This window comes from Cinclus cinclus, chromosome 21, assembly GCF_963662255.1.
Source record: "Cinclus cinclus chromosome 21, bCinCin1.1, whole genome shotgun sequence".
In the NCBI taxonomy this organism is placed as follows: Eukaryota; Metazoa; Chordata; class Aves; order Passeriformes; family Cinclidae; genus Cinclus; species Cinclus cinclus.
Window position 1 is genome coordinate 9,304,861 of NC_085066.1, and position 26,256 is coordinate 9,331,116.

The following is a 26,256-nucleotide window of genomic DNA, read 5'->3' on the forward strand; positions in this document are numbered from 1 at the left end:
ACTGCTGATTTCAGTGCTGGCCGGGCCCAAGGGGTCAGAGCAGCATTCATGCCCCGGCCCACACCTTCCTTGTCTGTGTCACACTCGCAGGTTTAGGATGGCCACCAGGCAGGATGTGTCCCAAGGAGGCCGAGCCAGCTTCTCTGGAAGGCCCCGTGCCCTTCCCGCTGCAGCTTCGTTGGCAGCCCTGGGGGATCCTTCTGCTGCCCTGAGCCCGCAGAGCAGGGCAGCGTTTGCTGAGGGCTTGAGCCATTCCTAAAGATCCTGTTGGGCTGTCTTAGACATTTGGGGCTAGGGATGCATTCCACCCTGGGCCAATTTGGTTGGGCCGGGGGCAGCCCCAGGGCAAGTGGCAGTGAGTGCAAGGGCCCTTTGTGACACGGTGCAGCATGGTCACCATGGCATGGAGCAGGACAGGGTGTCAAAGACCCCTTTGTGACATGTGGTGACATAGGAGCTGGCGGTGACAAGGCCACGCCGCAGTGCTCGGATCACGCGACGGGACAGGACGCGCCACAGCGGTGCTGTGAGGAGCCCCCGCACAGCCCACTCGTTTGTCTCAGTCCTGGAACTTTTCTGAGGTGTTATTCCTGTAGGTCTCCCCCAGGCCAGTCCACAGGATTTGGATACCTTCTTGCTGACCTTGTTGACCTGTGGCCTTCCTTCTCTTCTGCAAGTGCCCTTGGGGCCAGACGACAGCATTTGGTGATCTTTGGCCTTCTTGAGGCTTCTGTTTTGCAGGTGCCCTTGAGGGCAGACTGTGGGACTTGGTGCCCGTCAGCTTTTGCTGGGACATCTCCCATCCCTGCAGCCGGTGTCCTCAAGTCCAAACTGAGGGATTTGCTGACCACAATTTTTGACGAGGAGTTTCCCGTCCTTGAGGCAGAAGCCCTCAAGCCCAGAGTGCAGGACCTGCTGTCCTGTAGTCTTCCCAAGCCATTAGTCTTGCAGGTGCCTTCTAGGCACAACTGCAGGACTTGCTGAGTCACAGCCTTTCCGAGGCACCTCTCCTGCAACTAGCCATCATTCCAGTCACTGACATGGAGCAGAGACCCCCAAGAATGCCCAAGCTGGCCTGGGTGAAGGTGGAGGAGGAAGAAAGCCCAGGAGCTGCCTCAGTGCAGGAGTCTGAAAAGGTGGTGCCGTTCCAGCCACGGCAGGACAGTGAGTGGCATAGCTGAGCTTAAGGGCTTGTGCCAGTGGGTAGCTTGGCCTCATCCCATCCCATCCCGTCCTATCCCATCCCGTCCCAAACTCTGGTTATGTGCCCATGGGCAGCACGGAAGAATGATGGAAAAGACATGGAGCAGAGACCTCAGAGCATGCCCAAGCTGGCCTGGGTGAAGGAGGATGAAGAAAGCTCTGGAGCTGCCTCCGCACAGGAGACTGAAGAGGTGGTGCCGTTCCAGCCACTGCAGGAGGGTGAGTGGCAGAGTTGGGCTTCAGGGCTGATTGCCTGTGGGCAGCTTGGTCCCATCCCATCCCATCCCATCCCATCCCATCCCATCCCATCCCATCCCATCCCATCCCATCCCATCCCATCCCATCCCCTGGGAATATGGCCAGGGACAGGACAGAAGAGGGGCTGGGAAGACTCTCCCCAGCAGCCATGCTCCCTCCCCTGGGGATCCCGGGGCTGTCCCTGCCTGGGGAGTGCAGGGCTGGGCTGTGTTCTCCGGCCTCTCCTGCAGCCTCTCAGCTTGGGCTGTGCTCGCTCTTTGCCAGGTGCAGCCATGGACCAGAAACAAGGGCATGAACCCACCCGTGGGCGCTTCCGCAGAACAGCGCAGGTACCTGCAGGCATCCCCACCTGGGCTGGGCCTGCTGTCACTGCCCAGCACAGCACCACACTTGGAGGATTCCATGGAACATCCCTGGATTCTTGCCCTTCTCCTGCAGCTGGTTTGCAAATTCCTCAGGAGCATTAAGAAGGAAGGGACCAGCACCATGGGCACTGGGGTCATAGCATACTCAGAGGTTTTCAAACACGAGATCACTGTTGCCTTGCTGGATATGCTTGTGAAGACTGGTGTTTCTAGTCCAGACCAGGTAAGCAGTCTGTGGCCTGGCTTCAGTCTGGTCATAAGTCAAGTGGCTTCCAAACCACTGGGGCCTGCTGGTCCCTGGAAGCCTTTCAGACCATCCCAGAGTGCTGGGAAGTGATACACTTCTCTGGGGAAGCTGGGGACATTACTCCCTCTGGCAGCTTTCCAAGTCTTCCCATGTCTCACCATCCTTCTTAAGGTGCCTGCCATGGTGAGGTTCATCCACCGATGGATCATGACCAATGAGTCTGCAGAACACAGGCTGGACAAGACCCTGATGGATCTCACCGAGGCACATCCCACTGATGTGGTGATGACTCTCCTGCGTGTGGCCCCATCATGTGACAGGTATGGGGCGCACCTGCCCAGAGGGCCCAGGGCTCACCAGCCCCTCACCCTGTACAGCCTGTTCCAGCTGTCTGACCAACAGAGAGTTTCGGGGTGCTCCAGCTGCTCCTTTCCAGCCCTGGCATGTCAGCCCCCGAGCCTGCTGCCATGCTCCCTCCCTGCCCCTCAGGGTCCTGTCCCCATGGGGCGGGGCTACCTGGATGCCAGTAAGTGTTGCCACTGTCTGAAACCGACCTGAGACAGACCTCTGGCCCCACAGAGCTGCTATGACCATGTGGACAGTGATCATGTCCTCACCCAAGATTGCAGAGGAGGTACAACTGAGACTCCTGGATGTGCTGGGGACCTGGCCAGTGCACAGCACATGCACCTCCGATGGGGACAGAACGGGTGTCTTTGCCCTGGCTGTGAGTTTCTGGAACTGGCCTTTGCTCACGCCAAAACCACCTCTTCAGCAGTTCTCCACCTTTCTTCCCCCACTGCATCTCCCTGCCAGAGGTGCTGGGCTGAATCCTGGCCTAGGGGCAGCTTCAGGGCCACCAGGCCCCATGGTCCCCTTTGCGTCTCCCTTGGCTTCTCCCTGCCATGCTTGGGCCCTGCCGCACGCCCACCTGGGCACTGAGCGCTGTCTCGAGGTGCTTTGTCCTTTGCAGGCCACTCTGGTGATGTGGAAGGTCCTCCAGGAGCCCAGCTGCCCACATGTACTGATAATGTATTTTCCCCGGCTATTTGTGCACCTGCTCTTCCAAGTGTTCTTCAGCACTCTGGATACACCGGAGGAGGTGAATGACTTCTGGAAGGCATGCCAGGAAGAACACGGCCTTGCCACCAGCCCCAACAGGTTCTCCATCCCACTCCTTCTGTCCCTGCTGTGTCCCCAGGGCAGAAGCCAATGCTCCCAACATGACCGGAGTTTTGCTCTGCACACAGGTTTGCAGTGCAGATCCTCAAGTCCCTGCTCTGCGTTCTCCAATGTGAGCATGTGGTGGTGTCAATGGAGCGCAAGCGTGGCTGGGACACACTGCTGTGTGCTGACACCCACCACTATGCCGTGGGTCTGCTGGCCAGGTGAGATCCCCTGCTCCCCACTGCCCCCGGCATTTGTGCTCTGTGCCTGGGGTGCCCCACACAGTCCCTGTGGTCATGGGCCACAGGGCTTTGTCACCGAGGGAAGGCGAAGCAGACTGGAAAAGCCTGGGAGAGAAGGGTGCCCAGAAGGAACCGCCTCCGAAATGGCCCAGGCCCTCTGCAGGATGGTGGGGAAAGACCAGACCTCTGGGAATCAGTCCTGGGAGAGGTTTGTCCCCTTGGCTCAGGAGCTTAGTCCCTTTTTCCACCTTCCAGGGAGTTGTGCAGTGTATCCATGCACTTGTGTAAAAGCATCTTATGCTGCCTCCTTCAGATGCTCAGCAAAGACATGCCATACTGGGATTTCCCTGCCCTGGCATTCCTTGTGGAGGTGAGCCTGACTGCCAATGCTTCCTCCCTGAGCTGCCTTCCTGCTCTCTGCCCTCTTGCAGCCACAGCTGCCTGGGACGGTGCCCGTGCCCTGTGTTGCTGCCTGGGCCTGGCCCTGTGCAGTTCTGGGCTCCTGCGGGCCCAGTCCCCTATCACCACCCTGTGCCTTTCAGGTCCTCGAGTGCCTGGACTTGAGTGAATGCAGTGACAGTGTCATGGATGTCTTGTCAAGGCACCTGCAGAGTGAGCGCACCGAGATTCGTCGCCAGGTCCTCAGGGCCTTCCTCCTGCTCAGGGATGATCCCTCACTGGTGAGAAGGGAGCAATGGCTGAAGCTGCGCTGGGGAAAGCAGCCCCTTGGGCTTGTCTGGACTTCGGGTGCTGGAGGAGCTGCTCCCAGCCCTCCTGCCTCCGAGTTCAGCTGCCCGAGTGCTTCAGGACAGGCCTTTGGCCTCTGAACTTGAGGCAGCAGGGTGGTGTTTCAAAGCCCTGCGTTCCGCACAGACCGAAAGAATGTGGAATCTGACTGAAAGCCTCGTGGAGCTCCTGAGGGACAATGATAGCGACGTGGTCAGAATGACCATCATTCTCCTCAGCTATTTGTTCCTGGATAATATTGCCCTGATACCCAGCCCCATTGCCCTGCAGCTGGCTGAGGTGCTCCTGCCACTCTTCGACCATGTAAGGCTCTGTGCCCCCAGCCACGGCCACTGAGTGCTGCCCGGACACTCGGTGCCCTGTGGATGTTAAGGCTTGTGAGCCTGGAGCAGCTGATGCTGAGGTCCATTTTCCTTACTTTCATACAGGATGATAGCGAGGTGCAGCTGCTCTCCATGTTTGTCTTTCGAACATTGATAACATTTGTAGTAGAAGAAGGAAGAAAGGCCCTGAAGACACAAGTGTGCCAGAGCCTTCTCCCTCTCTTCTTCCATTGCCATGATGAGAATCGGCATGTGGCAGAGGTGAGGACTCGTGGGCTGCTGGTGTCCCCCTGGAAGAGGTCACAGCTGCCTCCTGTCTCCTGGCACGTCCCAGGCTGCAGCCTCCTCCAGGGACATGGGTCCTGTGCCCTGGGCTGTGGGGCTATCTCTGCTGCTCTTCAGGCTTCTCGGAAAACACTGTTTTGCATGGCCAAGTTCCTGAAGAAGAAAGATCTTGAAAAACCCATGATGAAGGAGAAACTCTGGAAGTTCGCTGAATGCCTGGTAAGGATGGCCTGGAAGCTCCAGGCTCAGGCTGGAGAAGCCCCCTGAGCGCGGTGCTCACTGTGTGGGGCTGGCAGCTGTGGCCGTGCCCAGTGCTGCACCCAGGGGCCTCACAGGCTCTTCTCCAGGCTCCTGCGGCCCCAAGCCGGGTGCCAACGGAGCCCCGGCCCAGCGGGGCCGTGGGGAAGGGTGGCCCAGTGGCTCCCCGTGCAGCACCCGGCCTGCAGCCACCTGCAGAGCCCAGTGCCGGCGGCTGCTGGCCGGCGCCTCAGGGCAGTCCCTGCCAAAGGGGCAGAGCCCGGGGTCCCAGCCCTTCCTTCCCTTCCCTCCCATCGCTCTCTCCAGCTAGCACAGGACAGGAGCCGAGTGACCGAGCACCTGCGCCAGGCGCTGCCATATCTGCAGAGCCCCCAGGAACCCCTGCGAGAGGCGGCCATCAGGTTCATCGGTGAGCCACCAGCCAGGGGTCCCTCCCCACCCCGCCCAGCCCAGCTTGTCCCCAGCCCCGGCTGCTGCCCCGGCAGCGCCATCTGGGCCCGGCGCCGCGGAGCCCCGGTTGCCCTCGGAGCTTCTGCCTCCCTCTCGCAGCCGTGCCCTTGGGCATCAGGATGCTGCGAGGGCCTGGGCTGAGCCCTGCTGGTCCAGGAGGGCGAGTGGCCACAGGGCTGGCAGTGCCACTGGCAGGGAGCTGCGCTGCTGGGCGCAGCCCTTGACAGGCTCTGTGTTCCCAGGGATGGCCGGGCGGACATTGAGGGGGCAGCAGGAAGAGCTGCAGGTGCTCTGCAAAGGTGAGTGAGGGCAGCGCGCTGTCAGCGGGGTGGTGGGAAGAACTGCAACCCCTGCCCCAGCTGCGGAGGGCTCTGCTCCCTGTGTGGATGTGTGTGGCATGGGCAAAGCACACAGATTTCAGGGGCTCATAGGGGATTTGTGGTCAGCAGCTTCGGGTTCATCCCGTTGGTCTCTGCTCTGTCCTGGCCATGGCTGGAGAGAGCTGGGATGGCCCTGGCACAGGAGTCCTGTTGTGTCCTTGCATATCCAGGCTCTGTTCCTCTCTCTTCCAGCCCTTGAACACCTGACAGATGACATAAGTGGCTCCGTGTCAGACCTCGCTCTTCAGACATTGTATGTCCTCCGGGCACTACAGAGCGGGCGATATTCCACCTTCCAGAGGCTGCAAGATCAGCTCCGCTGGGCATGGAAGGCACGGCCTCGTCTGTTGGGCTTCAGCTGGCTGCGCTGCTGGAGCTCTGCAGAGAGCTGATCTGGGAGGCTCTGCCTGCTGGGGCCACCTGCTCCAGCAGGGATTTTCTTTTTCTTCAAGATTGTTTTTTTCTTCTTTTAATTTTTCTTTAGTATAGAAACAGAGGATGTGTTATAATACACAGACTCCTAGGAGCTTTCTTTTGCTGCCCAGGCTTTACAAGGCATCAGGGAAGAGGGGGAGAAGGGTGCTTGTGCTCAGCAAGCTACCAGGCATGTAGGGTTGCAGGGAAAATGGCCAGAAGCCCCTTGGCCTTTGGTGCTTCCGATGAAGCCTTTGTGCTGGCGACAGAGCGGGTGGGCAGGGGCCGGAGCTGCGGGGATCCCTGCGAGACCGCTGCCTGGAGATGGCCACAATCCCCGTCCCAGCCAGGAACCACCATTGGTGTCCTCCTGCCCGGGTGTTGCTGTCTGCATTGCTGAGAGCTCCGTGGTGCCTCTTGCTCAGGCTCCTCTGGAGCTCCTGTGGGGCTGCAGCACTGCTGCCGGGCAGGTTGGCGGGGCTGGTGGAGACTCTGAGTGGCCGGGGCGCTGGGAGGCCATGAAGGGATGAGGGGCTGTGGAGGCCCTGATGGGACAAGGCAGTGGGAAGGCACAAGGTAGTGGGTGCCAGAGGGCACCTGAGGGGCTGGGGAAATAGTAAGCCCTGAGGAACTGGGTGTCAGAGGCCATAAGCAGCCTCCAGGCAGCCACCTTGTTCCTCACACCTGGCTGCTTTCCCAAAGCATCTCACAGATGTGCATCAGAAGCCCTCATGGCCAGGACACCACCAGACCAGGAGTGTAGGGACAACCTCGAGGTGCCCAGGTTGGGGTGGCTGGCACTGGCCACTGCCAGTAAGGGACATAGGCAGGGCTCGCATCCAGCCCCGGCCCTTGTGGCTTCCGAGGCTGTCACTGAGGACCCCCTGACACTGAGCTCTGGGCCCACAGAGCTGCTGGCACCTTGGGGAGGGCAGCGATGTCCCCTCAAGCAGGGCTGCTGGGTTGGTGCTGCCCAGACGGCTCTGGACTCAACGCAAACAGCACCAGAGCATGCACAGGAACAACAGCACCCAAACACCAGCACCTGCTCAACAGGGCATCTGCACTGGACGGGGTGGCAAATGGGGAGACTGTGGGCACAGTTGCCTGTGGTTTGACAAAAGTCTTCAGCAGAGGTGGCCACAATGATTTGCTCTTGATTTGCCAGCCTTACAGCAGCACTTGGCAGCTTCAGCTACAGCCTGTTCCCCTGACTGACTCCAGTGCTTGAGGGCAGACTCACCTTCCACAGGCAGGTGTCTCAAGGCAGAGGCATTTGTGCCATCATGACAGAGAGACAGTCAGATGGGATACAAGCCCTGCACTGCAGTTGCCCTCTCCATGCAGGCACCTTAAAGACGTGTCAGGTTGAAAACTAAATCCTGAAGTTACTTGGAACAAAGGAAAATGCAGCAGATGCTAAAGAAAAACAGGGACTTACATGGTTCAGTTTTACTCTCCTCTTGGGGAATCACAGAATCCCAGAGCACTTTGTGTTGGGAAGTATCACAAAGATCATCCAGTTCCAACCACCCGGCCATGGGCACAGGTGGTGTGCAGGCACAGCTGTCACTAGAAGTGGAAGAACACTTTTCCATGTTTGCCTTTTTCTCTGCTGGATTTCAAGCTAACACGAACAAATCAGCTGGTTACAGGTGAATTCTCCAGATCACAGGACTAGGACTAGGACTAGGACTAGGAGTCTCCAATGGGCCATGGTGTGTCCATTTAGCCTTTGTCAGATCATCCAGTTGGAGCTCAGCCCTGTGCAGCCCAGGCACAGGCACCAGGTTGGTCCACTTCAGCATCCCGTTTGTGGCTGCCTGAAGCTCCTGAATCCATTCTTGAATTGCCAGTTACTGCTGTGCAGGACATGAGAACACAGGAATAGCCCGTTTGGCTCATTCTTGGCTTTGCTGCTCCTGCCTAAAGTAATACTCAGGAGTACATGCTGATGTAATGTTATAGCTGAACACCAGGGACTTTTTCTGTAGTGTCTAAAACTAAAACCTTGTGTGACTGTTCAGAGACTCTAAAATCCAGGGTGAAAATGACAGCTTTGGTATTTAAGAATCTCAGAAATTTTGACATGTGATTTTTCTGGTCAAGGATTTTAATGCTAATGTGGAAATTACAAAAATATTAAAACTTGTTTACATTGGCACCCCCTTTTAAATGGCAACAGCACACTTACAGGGGACATGTTATGACACTGGGGACAGTACTTGGCAGTTAATGGCTTCAGATGTGGGAGATTAATGTTTTGCTTGGGTTCACCGAGGAGTTCAAGTCGACTGGTCATTGCAGGTAACTTTCACTAAATGCAGAAGGATGTAACAGCAGAACTTCTAGAGAATGTGTCCTAGGGATAGGGAGAAAACCTTGAAAGTGATCAGCAGGCTCTGGAATGTGTAAAAAGAAAATAGGTGTAGCTCTGAGACTTTTCAGTCATGACTCTGGGTCTGGAGGAAATGTTTGCCTTGCATCAACTACAAATCTGTGGCAATGACCCTGTAAAAGCTGTTCTTTCTGACCTGGCAGGCACAGGAAAACCTCTGAAACTTCAAATATTTGAAGTTTCAAAGGCTGAAAGTAATGAAGTGAGGCCTCTGAGATGCTGCTGCAGGCTATGATGTTTCAGAACACCCGTCTGGTATGTGTTCCTGTGGTTTTGTTTGCTGTAACCTATGTTTTTTATTGCTTCACTGTGAAAGTCCCCCTCCTGCAACACCAATAGGAGTTGCAGAGAGTGAAGTTGTGTCCATAGGACCTGCAGTGCCAAAAGGATCAGACACTGCATAGAATCAGAGAATCATTTCTGTTGGAAAAGAGTTCCAAGAACTTCCAGTCCAACCCATGCCCAATGGCCATCTTGTCCCCAGCCGAGAGCACTGAGTGCCACATCCAGGTGTTTCCTGAACACCTCAGGGATGGGAACTACAAACCTCCCTGGGCAGCCCCTTCCAGTGCCTGAACAGTCTTCCCATGGAGAAATTCCTGCTGGTGTCCAGCCTGAGGCCATCCCATCTCCTCCTGTCCCTGTTCCCTGGCAGAAGAGCCTGACACCCCCCACCTCCCCCCCTCCCCCCCCGTCTGTCCCCTCCTGTCAGGGAGTTGTGCAGAGCCACAAGGTCCCCCCTGAGCCTCCTTTTGTCCAGGCTGAGCCCCTTTTCCAGCTTTCTCAGCCCCTCCTTGTATGACTTAAATGTGTGGCAGAGGGTACCAGCTTAGGATTGTGTGTGAGCATTTAGAGAAATTGGAATCTCAAAGGCTTCTTCTCCTTCCCAGGGGGTCAAGGGCTGGAGAATATTCAGCAGCCAGTGGGCAGTGTCTGCATAGACTGTATGATTTTCTGCCAATATCTCCAGGGACACACAAATGAGTTATGAAGAGAATCAAAGCTGAGACTGTTGTGTCTGTGAATTATAGATCAGGTCTCAAATCCTCTGTTATCTGAGCAAAATTTAGAAGCCTTTCTCCTACCTCTATCAGCTGATATCAATGTAAGTCTTCTGCAGGTGTGGTGAGGTTACTTGGAAAATCATAGGACACTTTGGGCTGAAAGGGCTGTGAAAACCCATCTCATTGTGAGCTCCCCTGCCATGAGCAGGGACAGTTTCCACTTTCCCAGGTTTCTCCAAGCCCCATCCAACCTGTCCTGGAACACTTCCCAGGATGGGGCAGCCACAGCTTCTCTGGGCAACCTGTGTCAGGGCCTCTCTACCCTCACAGGGACGATTTCTTCCCAGTATCCCACCTATCCCTGCTCTCTGGCAGTGGGAAGCCATTCCCCTTTGTTCAGTCATGCCATGCCCATGATGAGGAACTTCCCAGGAATCTTTTGATTTTGCTAATGGCACACCACAAAAGCTATGGAAAAACAGAGCTATGGAAAATTCACTGCTTTGAATATGCTTGTTTTTATTTTATCAGAAAAGACATCATTAACTCTCGTCTGTCATCTGAATGTCCAGGAAACAAGGGATCAGGAATAGTTTCTCAGTACCTGGAATGCTGTTTAGACTGTTTTCAGCATACAGGCATGTGTTGATGCTGGATGATTTACATTTTAAAGGAAAATGCATCCTGTAATAACCAAAATTTCACTCATAAAAATAAATTATTGTTCCAGTTGTCTGGGAACAGAGCTGACTTGATTGATGGGAGTGAAAGGAGTCTGAAAATAGTCTTCTAAGAGAGGTGCTTTAATTTCCTCATTTCTTAATTAAGGCCTGTTTGGTGTGTAGATTAAATCAGATATAAGCTCCCTTGGCATCTGGAACTTGCTGGTGGTAGAGTCCAAGTTTACTTCTGAAGCTGTCAATTCTCCATCTCACCTTTCATCACTTCTCTGTGTGCCGTGGCAGCACGCAGCACCTGGTGTTTCCAGGAAATGGAAATGCTGGAAAAGGGAACAAAGAGAACATAGTGAAAATCTCGGACCCCCCCCCCCCCCAGAAACCCAGAACTTGAGTCTGAAAATGTAAAATTGGTTCAACTTCTTAAATATACTGAAAGCAGAGCTTCAAGGAGCTGGAATAGCAAACATCTCTGTTCTCCAGGTGCTGTAAAGCAAGGGCTCTGCAGAGGAACTTTGATTTCATTAAACAATTTCCAAGTCCCACTCAGCATTACTACAATCCTGCTGGCAGTATTTCTTAAGACCTGCTCTAAGAGGACAATCTTTAAACTCTGCAGTTGGCTCAGTATTTAAAATTACTCTTGAACTGACTAAAACACTGTGCCTCAGTGGTTGGGAAGGAATTTTACATACTCAGCTTCTAGTGGAGTATTAACTGGTGCCAGCATACAGAAGGCAAATGGTTCCCTTCTTCGGAATGAAGTGGAAAGCTAAATGTTATCCAGACCACTGCAGCAAGGTGAAAAACAACATGGATCTTGGGACTTTGAATGCCAAGGCCTCAATGTCTGAATGGCTTGAGCGGTCTCATTCCATATGATTCATCACCACCTCTGAGATTCTGTGGCAGAAAATTGCAGCATTTTTGCTGCAATTGCAGAGAAACCCTGGCAGAAGCGGGTCAAAGAGCTCAGCTGAAGGTTTTCCCGTGCTCTGAGGTAGCCTGGTCTTGGCTCTGGCAGTGGGAAAGTTGGGCACAGCACAACAGGCTGTTCCTGCGAGTCTCCAGCTAGGTTTAAATCCTTTGCGTTGTGGTGCTCCGGCATGGCCGCAGCCACACCAGAACATTCCTGGCTACAGGTGAGGGTGTCCAGGAGCTAGGAGAGAACCTCTTCAGCTGCACAGAGCAAGTAGAATGGATGTAGAGAGAGGATCTGGCTTTTGAGTGGGAAGAGTTTCAATTCACATATTTGACCCCGTTCCCAGTGCTGAAATCCAAGCTGGCTGGTAAAAAGTACCCACCCTTTTTTCTTTCGGCTTACAAGCAGGAGGAACTTTATGCTTTTTCTTATTAAATTTGAGCCTCACACAAGTTCTTCTGTTTGGGAAGTTCTTAAAATGACCCAGTTCCATTCAAGTGGAACTGCAATTTGGAGGTTAATGAAGGAATTTCACTCATGGGTTCTTCAGAATGGACATGGTTGCACCCACTTCTGCCTTGTGAGCAGGGAGCAACAGGTGGTCTTGCTTGAACGCAGCAGTTTCCAACATAATTTTCCAAAGATCCCATTTACTTTTGGGCTGAAACTGCCTCTTCCAGTGATCTGCAATGTGTCTAGGGTTTCGGAGGTTTCCCATGGGTGCTTTGTTCTGCAGGGTGATGGTGGCAGTTCCTCATGGGTGAATTCCCTCTGGTGCTGGGGAATCCGCAGGGAATGCCAACTTGGAAGTGCTTCTAGTTACTGCCAAGACATGAAGGTCCTGGGTCCAGTGCTAAGGACAGAGTTGACTCACCCCGTGGAAAACTAATGGCTAAAAGAGAACAAAATAACTAGATTGTGCCTTTAGCTATGAACATCTCAGGAATTCAGTGTTCCCTGAATTCCCCAGTGTGTAATTCAGTCCTGGGAAAAAGGCACTGCAGCCCATGGCTTATCAGAGAATTACTGCTAAATAGAGAAAAGCTGACAACAAATATTTACCCTGGGATCAATTCTGTTTAAAGTGCAGTGTTTGGAACAGAGCTTGGACATGGGGAGGTCAGGCTTAGGATCAAGGCTGCATTTATATAAAGACGGAGGGATATGCACTAGGAATCCTTGCTTGGAAAGGGAAAAGATTGGAGGATTTTGAAATACACTATGAAGATCTTAATTTTTGTCCTCACACTGACCATTTTCTCATGTTCAGGTAAGTTGGAGCCTTGTCCTCCTTCTTATGGTGGTTTTGGGGGGAAATTGCACACACCTACAATGAATTTCTGATGGAACTGTGCCTCCCTCTCAGGGTTTCCAGCATATGACTATGCCCTCCCCGTCGCAGAAGAGGCTCTCAATGCTTCCATTGCACGGATCAATTCCCAGTCATGGAGCAGAAACCTGTATGGTGTTGTCAGGAGCAGAATCATGGGAGTAAGTACACACTCAACGGAGATCCTTTACCTCAAATGTGCTTTGCTGGGAAGGAAAATTCTTTTCCAGTCCTGGAAACTCAGATATAGTTGGAGTTGGCTGGTGCTGCTTGGAAGAGGATGTGTTTGGGTCTCTATCTGAAGTTATGATTTTAGTAACCTAAATATATTTTGTATGTAAGTTTATAATTAAAGTACTTTAGGAATTCAGATTTTTCACACCTAGAGTAGAAGTCCTTGCAGGTTGTAGGATTTTTTTTCAAAAGTGATGTTTTTAAATACCTCCAGCTAACTGCATTGCTTTCGGCATCAAGCAACCTGATTGATCTGAAGCTCTTCACATGTTAAATTCCCTCCACCATTCAGGATTCTTTCTCTGATCTTTATTTATGTCATCTGTCTCTATGCACCAATTCTGGTTTAAAGCTGCTGGAGTCTAAGTGCAGGAAACCCCTACCTGTTTTAATTTGTGGTGCTCAGAATTATACTGGATATTTCCCAAGGGAAGGAGTTAAAACTTCTATATTCAAAGTTACAATGTCCATGCTCCAGAACACCCTCAGACCCCTTCTGTTTTTATAGGTGGCCTGTATCAAGTCTTCTGCAAGAGTGAGTGTCAAGATGATGTATGGATTTATACCGTTTGGATTAAAACCCCCAAGTATTTGAAAGTAGTGGGATTTTGTTGTTTGTTGGGTTGTGGTTTTTTCTTTTTTGTGGGGGGGGACACATTGCTTTTATATTTTATTTTTTTAGTCTCCCATCTTGAGCTAAAGCATTGATTGGACTATGAGAAAGAGAAAAGAATAACCAAAAAGGACTAATGATGTGTTGCGTTGACCCTGCTTTCACCAGGTGGACATGTGGGACAGCAACACTTACGGGTTAGATCTGCAATTCAGCATCCGTGAGACAATGTGCACCAAAGCTTCAGGGAGAGACCCCTTCACCTGTGACTTCAGAGCTGGGCCTTTTGTGGTAGGTGTCCCTGCTGGGAATGGGGACCCTCCCCTCCCTCCATGCAGCATCTCTTCAGGATGCTGCTGGTGCTGGGAAATAAGGAATGGCTGGCTGCTTTTGACACAAGCTGCAGCATGGTGTCAGGTGGGAAAGGTTAGTGGTAGGAAATTCTTCTGCCTGCTCAGTGGGGAGGGCAGGGAGCTGAAAAGAGGATTTGTGTCTGGGAGCAGTGTGTAGTGAAGGTATGTGTGCTTTTGGGACCAAATCCTAGATAGAATGGCTTGTTTTCTAAGGTAAGAGGGTAGAAGAACTGATATTTCACTTGGTTTTACCTATCTGGGCACCACATAAAGGGTCCTCTTCCCATATTGTGCAGATCCCCCATCTGTGCTGACAGTGCTGATCTCTTTCAGATTTTTTACTCTCAACCTGAAGTAAAAAGGCTCTTGATACAGCTCTTGCACCCCTCTGAGTCTTAAATCACCAGCTTTGGTGGAAATACATTGTCTTTGAGTTGGACTTCTCTGTGCACAGTTACTTGGGCCAAATCACCTCTCTGCTCTAGAGCTAAGCAACTCACGCGTGTGTGTAGGTGGCACAACACAGAATTGTTGGTTATTGATTTGCTATTTTTCTTTAAAAATGCAAATGTTGGCTGCTACAGTGTTATCCCTGTATCCTAAACTGACACCATCCCCCTCTTCTTCTTGGGGTAGTATGATCGAGTGAAGATGTGTTTTCCAAACTTGAGTGCAAATTCTGCTGCAGTTTTTTGTCCAATTGTAGAAACAATACCTTTAAGGGTGGTTTAACTATTCCAGAGCTGGAGCTGCTGTTGGTGTAGCCCTGCACTATCCTTCTCTTTGTGCTGAGCTGTGAAAAGGATGTGGAGATATTCTCCTACCCCAAGCAGGCTCAGAGGTTTGTACAACAAAAACAAACGTGTAGTTGTGGAGCCAATAGCATGTGTGTAGTCGTGTATGTATGTTTGTTCTCCAGTTTCTTTGTCTTGGAATTTCTTCTTAAATCCTTCTGCAGGTTCCCACCACCAATAAGACTCCCATGAGAGGATATATATTGGATGTTTGCTCTGTGAGATTGGCTCTGTTTTGTTCTGTTACAGCCCACTGCTTCCTGCAGGAGTGTTGTGGAAGTCTCTGGGGAGCTGATTGCCAACATCACCGTGCGGTGCCATCGCAGCACATTCAGCTCTGAATCCATGAGCAGTGAGGAGGTAAGGAAGGGGAAAACCCATTTTTGCTGTCTGGAGGAGTGAAAATTCTGCTTGCCCTCTTTTAAAGAGAAGTCAGGTGTCTGTGTGTGCTCCTGTTGCAGCTGGAGGTTTGGATCAGGAAAGTGGCTGTAGTTTGACTTCCCTTTCCATCAGCAGAGGGCTCTGACCTTGCCTGGGAGTGTGACTCTGTGACAGTCTGACACATCTATCAACTCCAGCACTTCCTTCATTGAATATGGGCCTGGAGAACAGTGACTGGCACTTCTTGGACACACACAAATTCCCTATGGCTCTGGCTCTGTTACCAAACCCAGCTCCCAGCTGAGCACGTCACCACAGTACAGCCCAAGGACTTGTGGTCTGCTCAGATCTTTGTTCTCTTTTTGAGCTCTTTTTTTTTGTTTTTAGGGTGTTATTCAATGCTGACCTAACCTGGGAATTCATGCTGGCCGTTTTCAAACTGTGCCAGTGTCATTTTTTCCATTAACTGACTCTGGCTTGTGTGTCTGCACTTAGAGCCCAGCTCTATGGTGGGTGTTGTGCTTGAGGGAGGAGAGTTTAACAAGCAAGGTTATGGACAGCTTTTATTTTTGGAAAATTCAGGGAGCTAAATAAAGAAGTTGAATTGTCGAATCACAGAGTGGTTTAGTTTCAAAGAGTCCTTTAAGCCCATCCAGTCCCACCTCTGCCATGGGCAGGGACACTTTTCACTATCCCAGGCTGCTCCAATCCCTAAAGTCCAACCTGGCCTTGGACACTTCCAGGGATCCAGGGGCAGCCACAGCTTCTCTGGGCACCCTGTGCCAGGGCCTGCCCACCCTCACAGGGAGCAATATTCCATCCAACTCTGGTCTCCTTCAGCTTAAGGCCAGTCTGCCTTGTCCAGTCACTACAAGCCCTTGTGAAAAGTCTCTCTCTCTCTAGCTGCCTTGTAAGCAAATAGGATTATTTGTTACTTTTCCTTGAATTGCCAAATTAGCTTTTCATTTATTCTATTTATTTCTCAAAAATCTCTATTCAGATCTGGCTAGAGAGGGCACCCCAAGAAGCCTGACTGCAGGGCAGAAAGACTGCATGGGAAGCACTTGAATGTGTAGCGCAGCCTGGGATGTTCAGTCAGCCCTCTGTGGGTTGACATAACTGTTGTTTAACAGGGGACTCAGCACAAACACTTGCTTTTGCAACCAGACATCTTCCCCAAAGTCTTCCTTAACCATCACTTAAAATTCAGTGCTATTGCCAATATTCCTGCTGGGGAATATATTTCCTGCAATGTTAATAAGGAATAAATGCCAAAGGGAATTACTGCACTTGAAAAGCAAAGTGCTTCTCTCTGCAGAGGGCTGCAGCAAGTGCACTGTAGCTCTTGCTGTGGAGCTGTAACTCTGCTCAGGGGATCTCAGCTTGGCTGAAGTGGTGTTGGTACCTGTGGTGGTATTTGGATGGGAGAAGGAACTGTGACTGAGGCTGGCATCACAGAATATCCCGAGTTTGATGGGACCATGCAGTCCAACCCCCCTGGATTCAGGAGAACCAGCAATAATCTTGTTTTCAGCAAAATTAAGAATGAGGTTTGGAATTACTTTAGTGACAAGCTAGTGCCTGAGGAAATGGAGAGGTGGGACTTCTTACCAGGTGAGTTTTTTAAAGAAATGTCTTTGATTTCCAGATGATGCATGTGCCAGTAATGACCCCTGACAGGAGAGGCAGCATTCAAAGGGAAGGTAAGCCAGTTCTGCCATGCTGGAATATCTGTGTTTTCCTCTTGGAGCATCTTAAGGTCATCTGTCTGAGGGAGAAGACAATGTGAAAAGTCAGCTGTTTGCTCCTGGTCATAGGCAGCTGTTTTTTGCCTTGCAGAGGGGTGTCTAGTTAAGGGTGCAGGGAGGGCACTGTCCTGCCAAGCCACGCCATTCTGAGGATTATGCATTCCTTGGATTACGAGATTTGTGTTCTCATCACCAGCACTTCTGTGCAAAATGCAATGCTGAGTATTTTCTATTCTAGAATCACAGAGTGGTTTGGGTTGGAAGGGGTCTGAAAGATCATATTGTCCCACCCCCTGCTGTGGGCAAGGACACCTTCCACTATCCCAAGTTGTTCAAAGCCCTGTCCAACCTGGCCCTGGACACTTACAGGGATGGGGCAGCTACAGCTTCTCTGGGCAACAACTACACAAGTTGGAAAGCACCTCCTGCTCACAGATGTCTCCATGTTCTTTTTTTAGATGATGTCTTTGCTCCTGAAGCCTTCCCTTCAAGGGGAAGAGGCAGCAGCCGTGGAGACTGGAACAAACCCAGCTACCTCAGCCCTGGAAAGATGGAATAACCTGGCTTGGGTGAGTGTGGGTTAGAGTTAGGTTTGGGAGAGTCAAAGGACCTACAGCTCCAGGAACACTGGGGCTGCAAAAGGCCATCCCAGCAGGGCCCCAGCTTTTCTGCTCCTACATCTTTCAGATCTGGATCACCCACGGTGATGGGGTTCAGGTTAGGGTAGGCTTAGGCTTAGGGTTAGACTTAGGGTTAGGATTAGCTTTGATGCACCCTGGGTCTGCAGCTTTTTTGGCGCGGGGGGGAAGTGACTGCTCAGGATGAGGGAGTTTTAGCTGCTTCACTCCTCAGAAGACATCCCAGCTACAGCGCTTGTGGCTATCACTCACTTTTGAGTTGTCCATCCCGTATCCTCCAAGGTACACCAGTGTCCTGGTCTACAGGTAATGTGAAAAGCATGCAGGAAAGTCTGTTTGTAGCCTCCGAGTTTGAGTTTAGTGCAGGGTTCTAGCCTTTTCCCCTCCATTTTCCTTGTGACAAGGACAGCGAGAGGCTGGAGCATGTTCAGAGAAGAGCTGTAGAGGAATGGCCATGTCTTTGTGCCAAATCAGCTGCCCCAGGGCCACGCAGCTCCTCAGAAAAAAACTGAAGGGACCTGGGAGAACCACCACGGTGTAGTCTGTGAAGCACTTGTCTATGGGAATCCGTGAAGAAGATGTTTGGAAGCCGATTAACAGGAATGATAATGAAATTTATTGGAGCTGGCAGGGCCTGTCCTACACAAAGCACCTCTGCTGACCTGCCTCTGCGGCTCTGTGTGGGAGCAGCTCTAATTGCTGCTGATGCTTTACCTGCTGTCTTTAGGAGCTTAATCTAAGGGGAAGTGGTTTGAAGGAGTTTCAGCAGCACGGAATGAGCTCATTCTTTGGCATGCTAAACAGGTTTAAAGTAGCTGGGGAAGGGAAGAGGAAATCACTTAGTGCTCTGTCCTTGTGATTAAAAAGGCTGTGGTACATATCATTAGCAGGTCTGTGTCCCTGTGGAGTGCCAGAACTGAGCGCTGCCTGCATGTGGAGCTCAGCTCCAGCCTGCTGCGCTGGGAACGAGACAGTTTTAGATGGAATTTAGCACCGGTGACTCACCAAAAGCTAACACATGTTACTCATAAGCATAGCCGTGGTAAACCTCGATGTGCTGAAGGAGACAAGCCTCCTGCTCTCCTGGAAATGAGATATCAAAGGGAAACCCAGGCACTCTGCTTTGTAAGAATTATTTCATTAAATCCATATGCTATTTTAATTTATCCCTGAGCCACTAAAACCAATAGGCCTTTTTAATCACTGCCTATCTTCTTACAAGAATCTTCCTTTAAGATTTTTCCTTCCTCCAACTTTTCTTTGCCTTTGGAAAGTGCTAGGTATCTTTAATTCTCGGGCTTTTGAGAAGAGCTATCCCCTTTAAGTAGCGCTGAGAAATGCTTTGTGTTCTTGCATCTAACAAATCTCCAAACAAAAAGCAAGATGCAAAATCTTCTTCAAAATAGAACATGAAGCAAGCAGGGAGAAATTTTTGGTTCCTGAAACCCTGAGCATTTAAAAATTTAATACTTTCTGCCTGCTCTCAGAAATGAGTTGCAAGTGTCATTTATGGAGCTGTATTTCATGCAAGTGTCATCTATGGAACTGTGTTCCCAATGAGTTTCCTGGGTTTTGGACATGTCAGAGGCAGAAACAACAGGAGATTTAAAGAGAATGTCAACTCGACCCCCAAAGCCCCTTGTATCTCTTGCTTTTATCAATTTGATTTATTAGTTGCAAAGTCTGGAGAGGAATCTCCTTGATTTCACTTGTATCCAGAATTAGAGGATTTCATTGAAGCCAAAAATTAAACAGATTTCTTGTGTCTGAGGCCAGGGAAAATTATTCCCTACTGTTTTCCCTGGGTTTCGGCATATGTGTGATCCTGGCTGGCATTATTACAAGCCATGCAGGATTTGGTGGGGGCATGGGAAATGAGTACTGAGTTTTGAAACGGCAGTAGGCTCGACTGGGTTAGCTTAGCTGAGAAGATTTTGAGGGAGGCTGGGGAAATAGCAATTTAATAATAGAAGACTTTCATCTCTTACTGAAAGAACCTGGTGCTGACAGGCAAAACTAGACAAGTCCAGGTAAGAAATGAAATGTCATTTTTTTCTTTTTTTAACACACCAAAATGGGTAACTGACTGCTGCAAAAATTGCTCAGGCAAGTGGTGACAGTTTTTCATGCTGGATTTTACATTTCTGAGCTGGGCCTTCTTATCTTTTTGGCTTGAGGAGTTATTTCAGGAGAATTCTGTGCCTGACTTTGTGCAAGAAGCTAGGCTAAATGAACACTGGTGCTTTGTAGCTCTTTTTATTTATTGGGATGTGCTAAATATTCAGGAGAAAAAAATCAGTGCCATTGTTATATAAAGAACGTTTTCAAGTCTGCAGTCTTCAGACCCACCAGTCTGATGGTGCCTGCAGGAATTAAAAATTGAATATGAAAAATCCCATCAACGATTAATGATCTTACTTCAGTGACAAGTCCTAATCAGATTTTCTGGATTTATTTCCTCGTCTATCTCCAGAACTGGGGAGATTGTGAAATTCCCGTGGCATGCTTTGGCACCGCCTATCCCATAAATAGCTGAGGCACACAGGGAGTGGCAGGAGGGGGGAAAGGTGCTATACAAGAGCTGATCACCTGTTAACAACCTGAGCCTGCATCGAGCTGAAATCTGCTCAATGGTGCTCATGGCTCTGAATTGCTAAGAGGAGCCTAAAAATGGCTCAAATTTGCTGACAACTCAATCTCCAGAGAGCAAAAGAGGATTTTTCATCCCTGCCTAAAACAGATTTTTCTTGTGCAGACCCATGAATTGTGTCTGGAGGCTCCTCAGCAATGCTTCATGTCCTTGAACACGAAAATCAAGGAGCAAGTTCCTGCCTTTGCAAAATACAAGTAGATGGTGAATGCTGATTGTGTCTTACTCGTTAATCACACAAGGAAAGTGGTTTGTTTTTTTTTTTTTTTTAACAGGAAATCAACTTCCTTCAGCATCAAGCCAAGGGCTGTGATTTCCTCCTCAAGTTTTCTGTATTTTTCTTACAATTCCTTTCTGACTGAGGGCTCTGTCACTTGGCACAGCTCACTGCTGGCAGGAGGGTGGTGGTGGCAGTCCTGAGGAGCTAATCAGAAGCACTGCATGTATACAAGTGGATGGACATGCCAGTCCAATCCTTAAATATTAGGGTTGTTTTTTTGGTTTGTTTGTTTGTTTTTGGGTTTGTTTTTTTTTTTTTTTCGATGGAAGAGTAACAGGCAGCATCGGGCCTCTTCTCAGACCTGAGCAATCCAGGATCAGACCTTCAGGTGAAATGGTTGCTGGTTTATCTGTCTCCTATAAATATAATAGCAGAGCAGGGTTCACAGCTCTCCTGGGATATGGAAAACTGAGCTTTAATCCCCAGGGTCCTCATTAAGGAGCTGCTCGATTTTAGTTGCGGTTTTATCCTCATGTCTTTGTTTTTGTCTCTCCTGTTCACCCACCCACTTTCTAGGGTTCTCATAAAGCAGCTTACTGCTTTCTGTGGGGGGAAAAAAAAGAAAAATAAAGAAGGAGTGAAGCACCAGAGGGAAAGGAAATCCCTGCAGGGTGGGATCTGTTGCGGAGTGTGTGAGCTCCGTGTCGAATGAGCTTTGGGAGCGGTTTGGTGCTTGGGGAAATGCCAGGCTGCTGTTTTATGCGATGGCAAAGTCCTTGGTGTCCCCTGGCAGCTGTGATGTGCTGTGGCAGGGGACAGCACGCTTTCATCTGTTCAGAGGCAAAGGACTCAGAGGGAAGCAGAGCCAGGCAGGACCTTTCTTGCTGCCCAGGGATGGAGCAGAGGTGTTAGAGCAAAGAATCGCTGTGACAGCCTCCTGCTGTTGTGAACAGCAGCAATTTTTGTGTTGCCCTTTGTCCCCCCCCCCGCCTTGTCGATCTGTTTTGAAGGATTAGACCCACAGCTGCGTGGCGGAAATTGTTTCTGCTTAGGGAGGATGCAGAGCTTGGATGACCTGTTTCACTTTACAAACCCCTCCGTCTAATTCCAGGAGCAAACCGTCAGGACTTCCTTCACTGAAGGAACAGAAAGGGCTCTCGACTGCCCTCAACCTATTGCTCAGTGCTGGATTTCAGAAATGAGCTTGTCAAAGAATCACGCAGTTGGGAAGAAGAATCTCTCAAACTTGGGCTGTGTAGCTGGGGTTGGAATACCATGGGATGTAGATCCCTCATCCTCTTTGTCTTTTCAGACAGGAACCCTCTTGGGGATTTCCTTAAACTGAGCTGGAATTTCCCATGTTCCCTCTGGTTCCTGTTTCTTTTGTTGTCCCTTGATCCCCAGCAATGATTGCAGTGGCTGGTTCTGGCATCCCCCATCTCCAGGGCTCCAGGATTCAGTGTCTCCTGGACAAGCTGTTCTTAGAGAGTCACTATATTTAATCCCTTCCACACGTGTTGGACTCTCCTTCCTTGCCCGAACCTAGCTCTAAAATTTTACTAACAAAACTGTTTTACAGAAAAATTTCAGGTTGCCATGGTGACCAACTTGCTGAAGACACAGTGTAAGCTACAGAGTGCTGGGGAAACTGTCACATGTTCCCTCCACATCTCCGATTTTTTCTCAACATTGTACTCTCAATTCAGATCCATTTCAGACCAGACCATATATCAGCTTCTAGCCTCAGCCCTCTCTGCTTTTGAGACTTGACAAGACGCCTCGATTTGTGTCCCATGGGTCTTATTTCACTGTTACTAATTTTTCTAACACTCTGCTTCTTTTTATTCATTTTTTCTTCTTTTTACCCTAATTAGCCATTGCCACAACATTTGTGCACATATGAAATGTTTTGCACGTGCAGGTTTCTTTTTCTGCAGATTACACAGGGTGGGAAGCAAACTAATAAGCAACTTATTGAAACTGAATACACTTTTCCCAAGGATCTTTGGTTGGTTCTGAGACAAATTCTCAGCTCTGACATTTCTCTTTCCTCTCTGTTTTTAAATTAGATTGGAGAATGAGAAGAGTCAAGATTCTAAGATCCTGCATAGGAAGAAAGAATCTGATGCCTTGGCCTTTTCTTTTTGGTGAAAAAAATCTGTTCTTCTGTGGAGTAACAGTCTTTCTCTAAACTCATTTTCTGCTCTGATGGCAATTGGAGGAGCTCATGAGATGCTAAATACACCCTCATCTATCGATAGCCCTTCTGATGTGTTAGGTCTCCCTGGGAGAACTCGAATTTAACTGTATCCAGGACATTTCCACCATCCCATAATGATGCTATTAAAAGCTCGTTATTCCTTTGTTTGTTATGAGTTGCTCTCTGCTTGCTTGTGATTTTCTGTGATTCTCGCGGCTAATTACTGATTATTCAAAGGAATACACCCACACTCAATTCCTTTCTCTGCCCGGGCTGCAGCAGCTGCGGACAGAGAAGCCTCGCTCCAAATCCAGACGCTGGAGCTGTAGCCTACCAGGAATCTGGCTTTAATGGGTGCTTGGTCGCTAATGTGGAGAGCTGAGGGCTGCTGAATGACGGTGATTGTCAGGTACTAATGGCTTTTGGAAGAAGCCCAGGTTAGAACCGACCTCTGATGTGTTTCTCACCTGGGAAAGGTCCGAGCAGGTTTGTCCCATTCTTTCCACTCCCTGCATAGAGCCCACCCTGCGGCTCTTGAAGGTTACTGCGCAGCTTGGGAGGTTCTTGCTGGTTTTTTTTTTTGTTTTGTTTTGTTTTGTTTTTGTTTCTTTTTTTTTGTTTGTTTGTTTTTGTTTTTTTTTTAAACAACTGATTTTTCTCTCTAAAGCCACTCTCCCACCCAGTTTGACTCTCACCTGATTTTCCCTCCTGGTTGCAGGGAGGTAACATGACTTGTAGGAATTTCCATCTCAAAAGCTTGAGAAAATGTAGTCAGACCCCTCAATAATCACCTGTAGCAGGGAGCAGAGGATGCTGATAAGGTGCAGAGGTGTAACAGAGAAAGTGATGTTTTCCTTTCCCACATTGGTTTTGTTTTGCTTGGATGAACATTACTGGGAACATCACCCCTTCAGCTGGACGCTGGGGCTTTGAGCACCCTGGGATAGTGGAGGTGTCCCTACCCTGGTGGGATGAGATGAGATTTAAAGTCCCTTCCCACCCAAACCAGCCTGAGATTCCATGATTCCTTTGCTCTGAATGTGCAGTGCCAGAGTCTTTCACGATCTGTCTCTCTTCCAAATTTTTGCTAAGCATCTTCTTTCCCAGTAGGGCTGATTTCACTCGTCTGTGATGATTTTAAGTAGAAACACAACTCTTCATTGGACAGGAACAGCTTAGGTGCTTTTTGAAACTCCTGAGCTCAAAGAGATTGTGGCTTAGGTCTTTTTATATGTGTCTTACTGGCCCAGGTGAGCGGAAGAACTTTCTGTCCTGTTTCTCTAAGACTTGGCTTTATTTCCTGGAAACAAAGGTGGATTGACACAGGAAACAACTTCAGCTGGGCTTATACCCTTCCCTGTTTCATTCTTGCTTTTCCCATTTCCCCAACAGACAGTTCTCAGGGCCAGGAGTTGCACTTGACAAACCTTGTGTGCCTCTCCGACTCAGGATATTTTATGACTCTATATTTTGCTGATAGGTGATAATTAAATGTGCACTTCTCTACACACACACACACACACACCCCAAAAAAAGGGGGGAAAAAATCCACTTTTTTTTTTTTAATTTCACATTTCCCCCCCTCCCAAGCCAAAATGATTACAGGGTACTTCAAGCTCCTGGCTGCACGCATGCAAATGCCTTCACACCTAGGAGCTGATGCGACATCAGCTGTGCAGATGTTTATCTGGCAGCAGGGAGCAATATTTCCTTTGTCCACATTGCTTTCCTGAGCCTTTCCTGGTCTCAAATCACTGACTCAAGCACTTGATGCTCCAACATACCAATGATCATTGCTAGGGATGTTCCCTTCCAGCTCCCCTGGCTGCGAGTTTGGTTTGTGTTAGCAGACCATGAGTTTTGCTGTTGGATTTTGCTTGGGGAATGAAGATTTATGCCACAGCAGGGACAGGGAGGGAACTTTCCCTGCACCCTTAGAAGCACTACTTACCCTGGAAGGAATGTGCAGAGTAGAAGTTCTCTCTTCTTTCAGACTTTGAGGCTGTTCAGAAACTCTGAGGCAGCAAAAAAGGGAAGGGAGACAGCAAAGCCATGGGGGATGAGACTGGGGCTTGCTGCACACAGGGATTTTGTGACTGAGCTTTGTTGCCTCACCGGAAGGTGAAATGCTGTCACCCTTCCAATGTTGTAGGATGAGGAAAGAAGTGAGAGTTTGGATTTGTGTAGTGATTTGGCAAATGAAGAGGAGCAACTGCAGCTTTCCACAGGGGACAGGACACCTGGCCCCTACCCAGTCCTCCAGTACTGTAGTTTGTCCCCAGGGAAGGGTGGAAACTGCTGACTTCTTGCTCTCTGAGTAAAGCAGTCAAACCTGCATCCATGGCAGAATTGCTCCTTTTATATTCATTTTCGCTGTTATGTTTTTTGTACACCCCGACACTTTTTATGCTGACAGTGTCTGGGTAGGAATTCCCATGGTGTGGGACAGATGAAGGACTACACACAGTGATGCTGCAGAAAAACTGGGCTCAGTTGCCTTCTGTTCTTTCAGTCAGCACTTGTAGAATTTGGGCTCCAGGGTGCCACAGCATCTCATTTCCCAGACCCTTTTTTTGGCATCATGGTACAGATGCTCAGTGATGGACACCCCACCCCTGGCAGTGTTCAAGCCCATGATGGACAATACTTGGAGCAACCTGGTGTAGTAGAATGTGCCTTGAGATGGCCTTTAAGGTCCTTTCCAGGCCAGTCTGTGATTCTGTGGTTGCTGCCAGGCACTGGTGTGGTTTGTGCCACTATGGGACTGGTATTGCGTTGGTAGCCCTACGTCAAATTCTGTTCACATGGGCTAGCTGGGAATGGGGAGAGCTACCAGCAATAAAAAGGGGCTCTGTCCTACGGAGAACTAGCCTAAAAATGTTCCCATAGAGCAGAGATGATGAGCTGGATGGAGCCTAGTCCATGTTAGAGAGAAGGCTGCTGCTCATACTGGTGGAGTGTGGAGATTTCCAGGCATATGCTGTGCTGTCAGCAACCTCAGCTCAGGTTGCTCGTCCAGACTGACCCCTGGGTGGTCTCTCTGAAATAGAGAGGAGGCCTTAATTGCCAACCCTGTGTCCTGATTCAGCGTGGGGAGCTGTTGGGAGCAGGACCTGAGCGTTTTTCCATCGCTCTGCCATGGAGCATGGTACTGGCAGTGCATCTGCAAGTGCAGGCTCAGCACAAATGCTTGGGAGGGTCCCAAGGAGACCCAGCTGTGCTGGGGGTGGAGAACATCCTATGTGGCACAATAAATCCCTGCCACATTCCAGGGCAGTTGATGAGCCTGGCTGGCCACTCCTGCTCCTGCTTCCCACTGGTGCTGATGCCCACTAGATGTCAGAATTGAATAAATGCAAGGGAAGGCAGCATCTCTGTTCTCAAATTATTCCTTTTTTCCCCTCTTCTGATTTCTGGCCAGCTGTGTGATAAAATGACCTTTGTGCAAGGAGGGTCGGTGTGTTTAAATGGTGAACGGAATAGGGGATGCAGAGGAGAAATTACTGAGACAAAAAATCATGGCCGGGTTGGAGTGCTTGTTTTGCCTGTGGCAGCCCAGTGCTTAAACTCTGCTCCAGGCACAAAGATGGTTTTGCTTTTTACTCTGTGGGACAGTGGAATTTTCTTTCTGCTGCATGACAGACTTATCCTTTTTGATGAAATGGCTTTAAATCAAATTTCCCAGCTACCCCTTGCCTTGGCTGTGCAGTGCCTTTGGTAAGAGGAAAGTCAGAGAAGTAAATGCTGTTTGTGGG

General features: G+C 49.9%; 1 protein-coding gene across 1 annotated transcript; it reads left to right on the forward strand.

The window, feature by feature from the left end:
* Positions 1–13,322: 13,322 nt before the first annotated feature.
* On the forward strand, positions 13,323–17,352 carry SPP2 (secreted phosphoprotein 2). The gene is made up of 4 exons (XM_062506729.1): positions 13,323–13,808; positions 14,914–15,024; positions 16,694–16,748; positions 17,273–17,352. The coding sequence occupies exons 1-4, from the start codon at positions 13,692–13,694 to the stop codon at positions 17,350–17,352; spliced, it is 363 nt and encodes a 120-aa protein (XP_062362713.1). The 5' UTR covers positions 13,323–13,691.
* Positions 17,353–26,256: the final 8,904 nt, after the last annotated feature.